The 13,408-nt window shown below is 40.7% G+C and overlaps 1 protein-coding gene across 3 annotated transcripts in view; it reads right to left on the bottom strand.

Moving 5' to 3' along the window:
- The window catches only part of ift140 (intraflagellar transport 140 homolog (Chlamydomonas)), a 44,506-nt gene that overhangs the window by 27,016 nt on the left and 4,082 nt on the right, over positions 1 to 13,408 (bottom strand). For 2 of the 3 annotated variants that reach the window (XM_076970926.1, XM_076970927.1), the window contains exons 11-19: positions 13,356 to 13,408; positions 12,953 to 13,044; positions 12,591 to 12,718; positions 10,874 to 10,991; positions 10,296 to 10,417; positions 9,902 to 10,046; positions 9,057 to 9,188; positions 8,830 to 8,865; positions 7,883 to 8,094 (exon numbers count right to left, since the gene is read on the bottom strand). The exon at positions 13,356 to 13,408 is cut by the window's right edge and continues 20 nt beyond it. In XM_076970926.1, coding sequence (XP_076827041.1) covers positions 7,883 to 8,094; positions 8,830 to 8,865; positions 9,057 to 9,188; positions 9,902 to 10,046; positions 10,296 to 10,417; positions 10,874 to 10,991; positions 12,591 to 12,718; positions 12,953 to 13,044; positions 13,356 to 13,408 — 1,038 coding nt within the window. The remainder of the gene's footprint in view (positions 1 to 7,882; positions 8,095 to 8,829; positions 8,866 to 9,056; positions 9,189 to 9,901; positions 10,047 to 10,295; positions 10,418 to 10,873; positions 10,992 to 12,590; positions 12,719 to 12,952; positions 13,045 to 13,355) is intronic. The other variant, XM_076970928.1, reaches the window with a different exon arrangement.

Genomic DNA, 13,408 nt, shown 5'->3' with positions numbered 1-13,408 from the left:
CAATGTTACATTCAGTAACGCTGCCACTGAGAATTATTTAAATCTGAAATTAGGATTGCTAAATATAAGATCCCTGTCATCTAAAGCAAAGAGACAGGTAAGTACCACAGCCTTGTTAATGCAGAGTGACACGTTACCAAAGAGGTCAGCATAGGCTATATGAGTTTCGATTACCTGCAATATAAATCAGAAAGAAACTGGGTGTACAGGGATGTTTTTGTGGCCTGGAAGAAGATTTTATATATATACTGTGTGTGTGTGTATATATATATATATATATATATATATATATATATATATATATATATATATATATATATATATATATATATATATATATATATATAATTCATATTTGTGTCTTTCAAAATTAATCTCTTTGTGTCTTTAAAAATTACTCTCTTGACTTTTTGCATCGCATACAGGTGGCACCAATAAGATACTTGTGCTGGAGATTTGTGGATTTCTAAGGTATGTTGTAAGGTAAACAACGTGTAATTCTGTAAATTTTTTTTAGATTCAAATAAAAAACTGATAATTTCAAGTGGTGGAAAGAGCCAAGAAAGTGTGTGGTGGTGTAGTCTTATTGAGAGAACTGATTAATCAACTAACAAGAAGAAGTGCAGAGCAGAATACTCATGTGTACTATAAAAGAAGGGGTAATTGAGAAGTAACATTGGCCAGAGGTAATTTCATTCAAAAAGGGGAAAATATTGATTGGTTGAACATTTTTTTCAGTTCCGATGCAATACCGATATATAACTGCCAATACCGAAACCGACACAAATACCGATATAAGGGCTCTTTAGTTCAGGGGTTCTCAACTGGTCTCAGCCTGGGACCCACATATTCTCATTGTCATTAAGTCGCAACCCAGTTTTATACAGTACAGATGTTCTAACAAATTAAAAGGGTAAACAGTTGGTGGTTACCATGGCAACAAGATTGGTTCGCATGCTGGGCTCCAGACAAAAAAAATTTACTCAAGGAGCCAGTAGGTCCTAAAAGGAAAAAAAGGTGCCAATAACTTTTTCTAGGCCCCATAATAATATAAAAACTAATAAGCATTGCACCACACACATCCCCATGATACACTCCCGCCCTCCTCCCTGGTAAACTGTTTAGACCAAGCAAAAGAATGGTTCTCTGAAAATTTTCTACAATTAAACGTCAATAAAACTGAAATTCTCCTAGTAGTAACTAAGAGCATTCTCAAAAAAAGTCAGTCTTTCACTTTGAATTTTGATCATTGCGCTCTCTCCGTCCTCCCAGGTTACAAGTCTGGGAGTTGTTTTTGATAGCCATCTTTCCTTCAAAACACACATCTCCAATATTACACGTTCAGCCTACTTTCATCTTAGGAAAATTAACAGACTGCGTCCATTTCTCAGTCAATCCTGTACAGTTATTCTGGTCCATGCATTAGTAGACTAGACTATTGTAATTCTATTCTTTTTGGCCTACCTCAGAAATATGTACATAAACTCCAGTTAGTTCAAAACTCAGCAGCTAGGATTATCTCCAGGTCTCCTATCACTGAACATATCACCCCTGTCCTTAAAAAGCTCCACTGGCTCCCTGTTAACTACCGGATCCAGTATAAAATCCTACTAATTACATTCAAAGCTCTACATGGAATTGCTCCCTCTTATATCGCTGATCTCCTTAAAACATACCGTCCTGCTCGTACCCTCCGATCCTCGTCAGCCGGTCAGCTCACTCTCCCTCCAGTCCGATTGTCTTTTAGCTACTCTGCCCCGTTTCTTTGGAACACCCTTCCTACTCAAATCCGCAATTGACTGTCTATCTACCTTCAAATCTCGGCTTAAAACCTATTCACATTAGCATACTCCTGACTCCTCATTTTCACTTCTCCCTGTACGTCCTATATTTTATCTGGCTGAAAGTATTTGAATATATGTAGATCTGTTTGTCTGATTTTAATTTATTAACTGTTGTAAGGTGTCCTTGAGTGCCATGAAAGGCGCCATCATTAAATAAAATGTATTATTATTATTATCCCAGAGAACTATTGCTAAGGACGAGATTCACGTTTGGGCTGCCACTCACTCACATTTTCTTTTTGATTGCACATTTAAGTTGATATTTTCTTCTGACTATACAGTTTGTATCTTAATTTTGTTCTTAATTTAATATTTATTTTGCACTCAAAGTTGTAGGTTTGTTCATACTTATTTTTTGTATTATGTTACAGTGATCCCACGCCACTTCGCGCTTCAGCTTTTGCAAATTCACTCTTTCGTGGGTTTTTCTAAGATATTAATTGTGACGCTCGGGGCTGGACGAAGGACGAGACACGGGAATCCTTGTCTACTGACGTCACGGTACTTTATTTACAAATAAAGCGCACAAAGCGCACGAAGAACATGGACTCGATCACAACAACATGTAAACCATAGACAATGACGAACACAGGACACTGCGCGAGCGCACATTAAATAGACAAACCTGAGACTTATTAATCACACGACATAACCCTAACCACGGATATCCACTGACGCAGACAAAGCACGTGGACAACGTTGACACACGCCCAAAAGGGAGGGGCCGGGGTCCTCAACGTGACATTAATGGGAATAATAATTTGCGGGTCTTCGCTTTTTGCTGGTTGTCTGCGGAATTCAGTGGAAAAAAATATATATTTTATGAATTTTTTACATGAAAATATCCCAAAATGTATAAAAATATATTATAAATATAAATTCTAACAATAAAGGAATGTTATAAATAATAGAATAATAGGAATTACAGTAAATAGTACATATTTACTCTCGGAAACGAGAACCAGCATCGCTTGCCTGAGATGCTCGCCTACATGAGATTGTAAACAACACACGATTGGTTGCTTGCTGGAGAAGCACACATGCACAGAATAGTGTGGGAATGGTTATTAAGGTAATGGGAAAGGTTTATGTAATGTAAAAGTGTGGGGAGGGTTTATAATAGGGATGTCCCGATCCAGCTTTTTGAACTTCCGATCCGATACCAATATTTATTTGCACTTCCGATCCGATACCGATATACTCTACCTCTTCGTCTTTGTCATCCTTTAAGGTAAAATAATCCCACACAACTGACCGATAACTTCAAATTTACACGGCGGTCCGAGATGCCACGGAGCTAAATTGGGGCAGAAACTATGCTTGTGTGCTGAAGGTGTGCTGGAAAATGTGGACCGGATTTTACTCTCACTAGCAAAAACTGGAATGGATTATCTAAATGGGTGCGCTGGAAAACCCGGATCGGACTTAAAAAAAAAACTGGATCGGGAGTCTGGATCGGCATTTTCTCGTGTCTGCCGATCCGATACCGATACGCATTTTTTGCTAATATCGGCGGCCGATCCGATCCAAATATCAGATCGGGACAACCCTAGTTTATAAAGCCTTAATATAGTGTATAAATACTTAAATATACCGTTTCTACTTTGAGGATTTTCGGTTATCACAGGTGGTTCTGGAATCTCCCGTGATAAACTAGGGATTATTGTATTTGTAATGTGATTTATATTTCTAATAAACCCAACATTTAGTTGCATTTTTTTTTTCTTTTTCATCTCCTGGTCCCGGAGGCCGTGAGCTAAACATGAACCGTTCAGCCGTGTATCAGTTAGGTGGGTTGGAGTCGCAGGCTCCTCCTGCCAAGCGCTGAACGATTCGGTGAACGAATCTTTTTAACAAATCTTTTTAGTGAACTGATTCTAATGATTCAGTTAATCTAAAAATGCTGCTGTGCCCATCACTACATTCTGAGCAGAATGCATTTTCATTTTCATGGTCTTCCACTACAGTTAGCCAATCAGATTCTACTGATAGGCTGATAACCAAAGATAGACATAGATTATACTTGGCGATTTTAACATTCGCTCTCAACATTCGCTACCACTTTGATGGGGATTTCGGGTTTACACTCACCCGGGAGGTTGGCCCAAGAGTGTGGGTTGGCGAATCTCAGGAAGGACTCCAGCGTATAGGTACCCAAAGTTGATTTATTGTGCAACGTGAAAGGCTCCGACCCAGGCAAACCATTGTATCGCCCTAGGGGTGTACATCCCTCCCAGCAATACTTTAATTAATCTTTTCTTGCAGGACCTGTAACAAACACAAAGCATGGACCCCCCTTCCTCTCAAACCAGTGGATCAGTGGACCAGTAGAGAAAAGTGACCCCTGCTGCAGCCAGCACTCTTTTCATACCCGTTGACCCTACAAGATCTCCGGGTCAGTATTCTCCTCTGTATCTCTCAGATTGTGCATTAAGATCTGTATAGTCCCTTAGGACCACATTAAAGTGGGTGATGGGGTATGCTGGTCACCACATCACAGACTCTTTTAGCAAAAACTTTCAGCAATTCTTGATTTAATGGGAATCACTTGTGGTTGATCCTAAGCAAAACCTAAGCAAAACCATAATCATACTTTAGACTTGGTCTTATAGTTTTTTGTATTGACATAGCCAATTTAGCATAGTAAAACCATTTCTGACCACAGCCTCATAAAGTACGAGTTGAGTTTGAACAATGGTATTCATCGGCCGCCCCGCTACCAAATTAAACAAACTATTACATCTACAACCATAGCGGAGTTCATTGATACTTTACCGGATCTGACAAACAGTGATCCATCTGTAGCTGCGGAAGGACTAGAGCGCATTACCGAGCACGTCAAGATTTCTCTCTGTACAGTAGTGATGGGCATAGCAGTTCTTTTAGATGAACTGAATCATTAGAATCAGTTCACTAAAAAGATTCGTTCAAAAGATTAGTTCACCGAATTGTTCAGTGCTTGGCAGGACTCCGACCCACCTAATGATGTAATCCGTTTTGTTCAGGAGACGAGAGTGTTATAAAAATGTATAAATAAATAATTTGCAACTAAATGTTGGGTTTTTTATAGGAAATATAAATCTAAATGGTATATTTATAAATATAAATAGAAATGGTATATTTATGTAAGTATTTATACACTATATTAAGGCTTTATAAACCCTCCCCACACCTTTAAATAAACCTTTCCCATTCACTTAATAACCATTCCCACACTGTTATGTGCATGTGTGCTTGTCCAGCGACCAGTCGTGTTGTATACAATCTCCTGTAGGCGAGTAGCATCTCAGGCAAGCGATGCTGGTTCTCGTTTCCGAGAGAAAATATGCACTATTTACTGTAATTCGTACTATTTTATTATTTATAACATTCCTTGTTAATTGTTAGAATGAATACTTATAATATATTTTTATACAATTTTTGGATTTTGTCATGTAAAAAATCATAAAATATATTTTTTTTCCACCGATAGAATTCCGCAGACAACTGGCGAAAAAGTGAAGACCCGCGAATTATTTTTCCCCATTAATATCTTATAAAAACTCATGAAAGAATGAATTCACAAAAGCTGAAGCACGAAGTGACGTGGGATCACTGTAACATAATACAAAAAATAAGTATGAACTAACCTACAACTGAGTGCAAAATAAATATTACATTAAGAGAAACATTAAGATAAAAACTGTACATTCAGAAGAAAATATCAACTTCAATGTGCAATCAGAAAGAAAATGTTAGTGAGTGGCAGTGCAAACGTGAATCATGTCCTTAGCAACAGTTCTCTGGGTGACAATACGTTCAGTGAACAAATCAGAGAATGAAAGAGAGCCCTCAGTTCAGTGAATGAATCAGAGAGTGAACGAGAGCCCTCAGTTCAGTGAACGAATCAGAGACTGAACGAGAGCCCTCAGTTTAGTGAATGAATCAGAGACTGAACGAGAGCCCTCAGTACAGAGAACGAATCACTGAGCATGCGCAGTTCCCTCGCAATGAATGTCTCCGCTTCCAGATTCGTGGGTGATTCGGTGATTCACAGACCACACAGCAGTTCCCCTGCCGGCGTGCACAATCGCTGCTGAGCTCAACTACTGAACTGAAAAAGGAACGAATCAGCTGAGGAAGTGATTAGATTCAGTTCATTCACTCAAATTATTCATTCATTTGAACGAATCATTTGCGAACGACACAACACTACTGTACAGCTTTGGACAAGGTTGCGCCACTATGATATAAGGGAGCCAGTGAGAGAAGAATGGCGCCTTGTTACAACGAGCACACGCATAGTCTCAAACCAGCCGCACAAATCCTGGAGCGTAAATTGCAAAGTTCTAAGTTAGAAATATATAGATTATCACGGGAAAACAGCACTTATTGAATATAAGCATGCCCTCCATACGGCCAAATCCTCATACTAATAGGCTTTAATAAAAAAACATAAAAACAATCCTAGACTCCCATTTAAAACTGCATCTAGCCTATCTAGGGCTAGAAATTAAATCATATTAGTCGTACTCTCTCTGCGTTAAAGTGGCTTACGGTTAAATATCGAATTGATTTTAAAATTGTTGACCTATAAGGCGTTAAATGGTTTCGCTCCACAATATCTGAGTGAAGTCATTGCATACTACTCACAACATGCAGGATTTCTCTTAGTTCCAAAAATTTGCAAGACTACAGCCAGAGGCAGAGTTTTCTCCTTCTAAGCCTCTCAGTTATGGAATAGCCTTCCAGCTCCAAACTGAGATTCTGACAGTTCCAATATTTAAATCTAGACTGAAGTCTCACCTATTTTATCAAGCCTTCAGTTAATATTCTACATATGAAGATGAGGAGCTTGGGAGCCCCCAAGTCATTGAGTTTTCTGGTAATCTAAGATGTTGATGCTGTCATTCACCCATGTCATGTGATCACTCTAGTTGTGACAATGACATGGGTGGAAAGACATGGCTCAGTGAGCCCTCATGATTGCGGTCACCTCCAGGCCTCTCCCTTTAGTTATGCTGTTATAAATAAGAATGCTTGAGTCACACTGACACGTGAGCTATGTATGTCTGTTTAAATCAATGGTTGTTAAAATTGATGTTCACATACTCAACCTGTATTTTATATCTTGGTTGCATGCTTCCACCAAAGACAATTGCATACAAGCACCTAGGAGATGGTCTAGCTTGGTCTTGGTCCTCCCAAGCTTTCTTCATAATCCCTCCCAATTTAGGGAGTTTTTCGTTGACACTGTCACCTCTGGCTTGCTCATTATGGATCTGGACCCATATGATTGTAAAGCTGCTTTGTGACAACATGACTGACATATGCAGAGCATTGTAGAGTGCGGAACTGAAGTTCTGAAATAAAACTGAATTTGCTGAATTGTGTTTTGAGAATGAACATCTCACAAATTATATTTATCTTATAAACAAATTTAAGCACAATCCATTAGATTAAAATGCCTTTTTTTACTTTTCTTGACAATTCAGCAGAACAATGTCCGCAAACGGCTATTGGTTATTAGGTGGATGTAGGCAAAGGAAAGAGAGAGAGAGAGATTCTGATAAGCTGTAATGATTGTTAACACAGTGCATCTGTTCTGTTTTCTTTACTCTTTCTTTAGTTGCGTTTGACTTGAATGTTTAAAACGAAATAATATCTGGGAAACTTATGGTACATCCCTAGTATCCACCTGACCTAAAGCTGCCATCCACCGAGTTCAACCCCTGAGTTAAAATCCCAGAGTTAAACCCTTGGCTTTTCTCCTTTGACCTCTCACATACTCATATGTAGCAAAGCACAGGACAATACTGTAGGCATACCCTCACTCCCCCCCCCCCCCCCCCCCCCAACACATGACTGCTTGAGTACACAGGCCTACATCTAAGGATCTGTGGATTATTGCGAGTCTTTGGACTAGTGCAAGTCTGTGGATTAATGTGACTGGTGGCCAGTGGGAATGAGGAGCCCTAACTACTGCACTGCACCCTAAACACCCACCAGCACCCGGCACCGGCACATACGTGTGTGTATGTGTGTGTGTGTGTGTGTACCTCTTGATGAGCTTGATGGCTTTAAAGGCCTCATCCATGTCTCCAATGGTCAGGTAGAAGCTGAAGTTAAGCATGGCATCTCTAGTCTGTTTGTCACAGCTCTCCAAACCAACAAAGTCCCGCAGAGGTCGCCGTACCACCATGTGGTGGGAGACTGGAACTGCAAGAGGTGCCGAGTGATCTAGCTCCTTGTCTGTATCTTTCTCTCCTGGCTATACATACATAAATACACACATACATACATACACACACACACAAACACAGTGAGAAAAATGAGTGTTATAAACAAAATTCCTAGTTAATCCATCAATGCATAATATTTCCTGTGGAGACTGGAAGCTGTATCAACATCAGAGCACAGGGTGGGACAGGAACTCTTTGGAACTTCCTTGGCTACTTTGTCTTTGAACGGATGTTTTAGAGATGAAACCACTTGTCCAGAAACAAAACATTTTTAAATTAATAAATAAACAACTAAGAGAACAAGCAAGTAGTGTATGTGTCCAAGCCAGAAAGGCGTTAACCCAGTAGCTCAGAGGTGTTCAGAGGTAAATCTATAGCAGAGCTGGAGTTCTCCGGTCTTAGAGCAACACCCATCAGCACTGAGCCACTCTGTCCAGCACTGACCCACACTGTCCAGTACACTGTCTAGTATTCTGTAAGCACTGACCCACTCTGTCCAGTACTCTGTCCAGCTCTGGAATAGAAAAGGCATTATTGCCCTGAGAGCCATGGGACATGACCCAGGAGAGAAGAGAACACATGATGAAGAGCTACTAGAAAAAAGAGAGGGAGAGAGAGGGGGTATGGTAAGATAGAGAGGGGAGATGGGGAGATAGAGAGGGAGAGAGGGAAAGAGAGGGAAAGAGGGGGGGACAGAGGGAGAGAGAAAATAATGATAAAGAATGAGGGGAAGAGATTAGGTGAAGGAGTGAGACAGTACTCACATGAGGGAGAAAGACTCCACCTCTCTGAAATAAGAGCTGAAATAAGAGCTAATTAGAAGCAGATGACAAAGCAGAATAGACACAACAAAAAACAAGCCAAGAAAAAAACAACAACAAAAACAGTAAAAAGCCCCAGAAGGAGCAACAAAATCAGAGGAATAGAAAGATTTTGTGTGTATGTGTTTGTATGTGTGTGTGTGTGTGTGTGTGTGTGTGTGTGTTTGTACCTTGCAGGTGTAGTAGTAGTAAGGTGTGTCCAGGGCCAGCAGACTCTGTAAGGTGGGGGGTTTTGGCTGTGTGTCTTGGAGGAGGAGGCCATGCTCCTGAGTGACGAAAAACGTCACCACCAATATATCCACCTATCAGAGATCCGCAATTTCAATAATTTAACCCTCACATCAAAGACATTTAAGCATATTAACCTGTTACATAGCTAAAACACAGATATAATCAGTGATTACAGAACTACAATAATGTACAAGCCCAATAATTTATTACTGTACTGTATTCAATAATTATTTAGTTCAGAGAGAGTAATTATAATTTTTGAGGAGTTTGTATGTTCAAGAAACTATACTTTAAATGAAGGTACTAATTAATGTATTGTTTATGTGTCATCTGCAATATTGTAATATATTTTGTTAAGCTGTATTGTGTTTTGTTATGTTGTGGCATGTCTGGTTATAATAACAATTTTGTTTAAATGTAAAAAGAGTAAGCAAAATAAGTTTTGGCTTCAACCACCTTTTTGGTCATTGAATAGTTAATTGATACATTTAAAAATTATGTTATTAGTGGTTGTGTTACTGTGACCGAAATAAAAATATTACATCAAAATCAAATCAAACAACCAGGCAACACAGATTTTAACACAAACACCTGATTTGAACACTTCTAAGAGGTCAGTTATTCTACATATCAAATAATCAAATCAAAGAGCAGATCATGTTCAGAATATCCATCATAAAACAGACCAGCATAAATTCACTTATGGAACATGGCTGAAGATGTTCTAAACGAACATGTTTATCAGTCAGAGAGGATAAGGTTATTATGTGTGATTTTGCTGTACCTTGTTCATGGTCTGTGACTGTTTGTCATGGTGGAATTCAGAGTTCACCAGAGCCGATTCACAGATAAAGAGACGGGGCTCTGTCTCATCCCAGAACTGAGAGGTTGGATAGCGACCAGCAAGCTCCACCTCCTTCCCTGGAGTCCTGCCACACACATTATAGAACATCTGTCCTAAGAGAAGGAGTTTACTTGCCCTCTGCAATGAACTTTGAACTATTCTGAGCTAAAAGTGTTCAGCCTGGGGAAGGGAACATTTAATTAAAAGTAGTGTAACTGGAAGAAAGTATCTCCCTGTCTCTACTGGACACTTTTCTCACACTCATAACACTCATATTCTCACACACCTTTCACTTGCGCGTGCACAATCAGACAAACACACACTTCACATGTACCTCTGTGTGTCATCTGGGCTGGGAAGGCCACTGAGAGGTCGACCAGTGAAGAAGTCAAAGTGAGACACTCTGTCCATCTCAACATCATAAAAATACACCCTGTGATCTGGACGTCCGTTTATCTGCATACAGGCACACACAAACACAAACACAGACACACACACACACAAACATACACACACACAAACACATACAAACCAAACCTAAGTGACAGTATATGTTTGGTGTGTGATGTAAATAAAGCATACATATTTAACATGTGTCAGTACAATAAAAAAGTTGCTCCTGTGTGTCTAGTATTAGTATTTGTTCAGCATTAGTATTTAGACTGTCTATGTGTGTTTGTGTGGACATCACTGTGTTATGTGCATCTGGATGTGTTTGTGGCGAAGGTTAGGACTGTGTTTTGTGTATTTGTGTGAATGAGAGATTGTGTTTTCTAACTAGTCTTGAATAACCAACATAGTGAATTGTGTGTGTGTGTGTGTGTGTGTGTGTGTGTGTGTGTGTGTGTGTGTGTGTGTGTGTGTGTGTGTGTGTGTGTGTGTGTGTGTGTGTGTATGCGTGAGTGTGTGTACCTGTGTGACCAGCATACTGAGCTGGTTGCCGTTGGCATTGCACTTGACTGATCTCAGAGCTCCTAGTTCAGGAATGAGCTCAGCCATATTTTTAGCGTTACATAATGGCTTTGCCTCTCTGTACACATACAAAACACACACACAATACACAAACAAATAAAAAAAACTGCATAATTTTATATAACTTTTGAAACTTATATGTGATTAGCTACTCATTGAGCTACTTCTATTAACTATTAAGAGCAGAAGAGCTGCACAGAGGAAACACAGTTTCAGAATCCACAATGCCCTACAGAACACAGTGTACAGAACAGTGCTATTCATGCTTAGAGAATTCAAACTACGATGCAGTACACAAGACGAAATTTTGCTTGCAATCACTGAATCTTACTGCTGTTACTGAACTCTAGATGTGTACGTGAACACTACAGCTGTTGCTGAACCCTGGAGGTGTTAGTGAACACTACAGCCGTTACTGAGCGCTAAGAGGCACTACTGAACACTACAGCTGTTAATGTAGTAAGTGCAGGAATACAGTATAATACACTGAAACCAGGATGCAGAACAGTAACAGTGCAACACTCCCTCAAGCTAACAACCACAGTTAGCTAACAACCACAGTTAGCTAACAACCACAGTTAGCCAACAACCACAGTTAGCCAACAACCACAGTTAGCCAGCAACCACAGTTAGCCAGCAACCACAGTTAGCCAACAACCACAGTTAGCCAACAACCACAGTTAGCCAACAACCACAGTTAGCCAACAACCACAGTTAGCCAACAACCACAGTTAGCCAACAACCACAGTTAGCCAACAACCACAATCCGACATTAAGATTAACAGATGACGCTGCTAAACTGATCCACATATGCAGGATCAATGCTACATGCAGCACAGTAAACCATCCAGAGGGAAACCAACAACACGCCTGCTCCAATCTGCAGTGGAGGTGGGCAGCAAACATGGGCTGTAAATTAAATGCCTCGCAGACAAAGGAGCAATTAATAACAACACATTCATTTGCTTGTGTCCCACTCAAACACAAGGGACATGCAATGCTACACGCCTGTTGTTGCTATAGTTATGATGATATGACTCCTCCTACAGACATCATCGATAAGCATGGCACACAGTCAGTGTTGTTTAGATATCCCACCACTGAAATCCTCTCCCACAGTTGTTGTCTTTCCTTCCCAGCAGCGTGAACGTTTGATGAATGGCAAGTCAGCATGATATAAAAGTCACTTGAATTCTTATCTGGCCAGTCAATAACGTTACCATGTATAAAATGCGTAATGGATTTTAGTGCCAAAACTGAACATGTCAGATTCTGGCTGGTTTCTGCTGTTCACACTGCCATCCAAATGACAAATGAGTCAATTTCTGGCTCAAGCTGTCCTGCCGTCACAGGTGTTTCCAGCGAGCTGTGTGTAAGGAAGGATGCAAGCAGCATCAAGCAGGATCCCTCTCAGTCGGTTTGATACAGATGTGGACCGAGAGATCCAGACTAATAGTGCCCGCGCAAGCACACACACTCCTAAACAGGCAGCACTCCACTTAAGAGCTGTTTAATTTTCTCTCCATCGTGAAACTGTAATTCTTGCCTATACTGTGTGAAAGATGTGTGTACATATGTGTGTTTATGTGCATCTATTGGTGTGTGTTTGTGTATCTGATTGAGTGTGCGTGTATATGTGTGCATGTGTGTGTATGACCTTCGACTGAGGTCAAATACTCTGACATGGGTGGTATCTGTCCCCACAGCCAGGTAGGAGCCACCCACGCTCAACAACACGGGGCTCCCCTCTGCCTCAGAGAACACCAACAGCTGCTTTACAGTACCCTAAAAGACACACACACACACGTAAATGCACCCACGCACACACGTGTGTGTGTGAGAGACAAAGAGACATAGAAAAAGCAGATTAGAAAGAGTGTGTGTGTGTGTGTGTGTGTGTGTGTGTGTGTGTGTGTGTGTGTGTGTGTGTGTGTGTGTGTGTGTGAGTGAGTGTGAGAGAGAGAGAGAGAGAGAGAGAGAAAAAGAGCAGATTTAGTAGGTTTGTACTGTACCACTGACCTGTGGTGTGCGAACCTGTACCCGATTAGGCTCCACAGTGTAAATATTCTCCTCATAAACTGCAAGGGCAACAGAATCACACTGGAAAGAACCTGCAGCGAGAGAGAGATTATAGGGGGAGAGAGAAAGAAAAATGGAGAGAAACAATAAAGATGGAGAGAGAAAGAATGATGTTGCTTTTGTAAAGACCCCTTTTCCCCACATCTTTTTGTAAAAATGAGGAGTCTGTGAAAGGCATGACGGCCAGTGTGATAGAGGGGTGTGGGGTCAGTGTGAGGGAGGGGTCTAGGAACCAGTGTGAGGGATGGGTCTGTGGGTCAGAGTGAGGGAGGGGTCTGGTGGCTAGTGTGAGGGAGGGGTCTGTGGGTCAGAGTGAGAGAGGGGTCTGCGTGTGGTGCAACACCTGTGTGGCGAAGGGCTGGTCCTGACGTCTCATATACGGTTACACATCTGCCA

This window comes from Brachyhypopomus gauderio, chromosome 13 (assembly GCF_052324685.1).
Source record: "Brachyhypopomus gauderio isolate BG-103 chromosome 13, BGAUD_0.2, whole genome shotgun sequence".
Classification (NCBI taxonomy): Eukaryota; Metazoa; Chordata; class Actinopteri; order Gymnotiformes; family Hypopomidae; genus Brachyhypopomus; species Brachyhypopomus gauderio.
The sequence above is the reverse complement of the archived record's forward strand: the minus strand, read 5'-3'. Positions and strand labels throughout refer to the sequence as shown.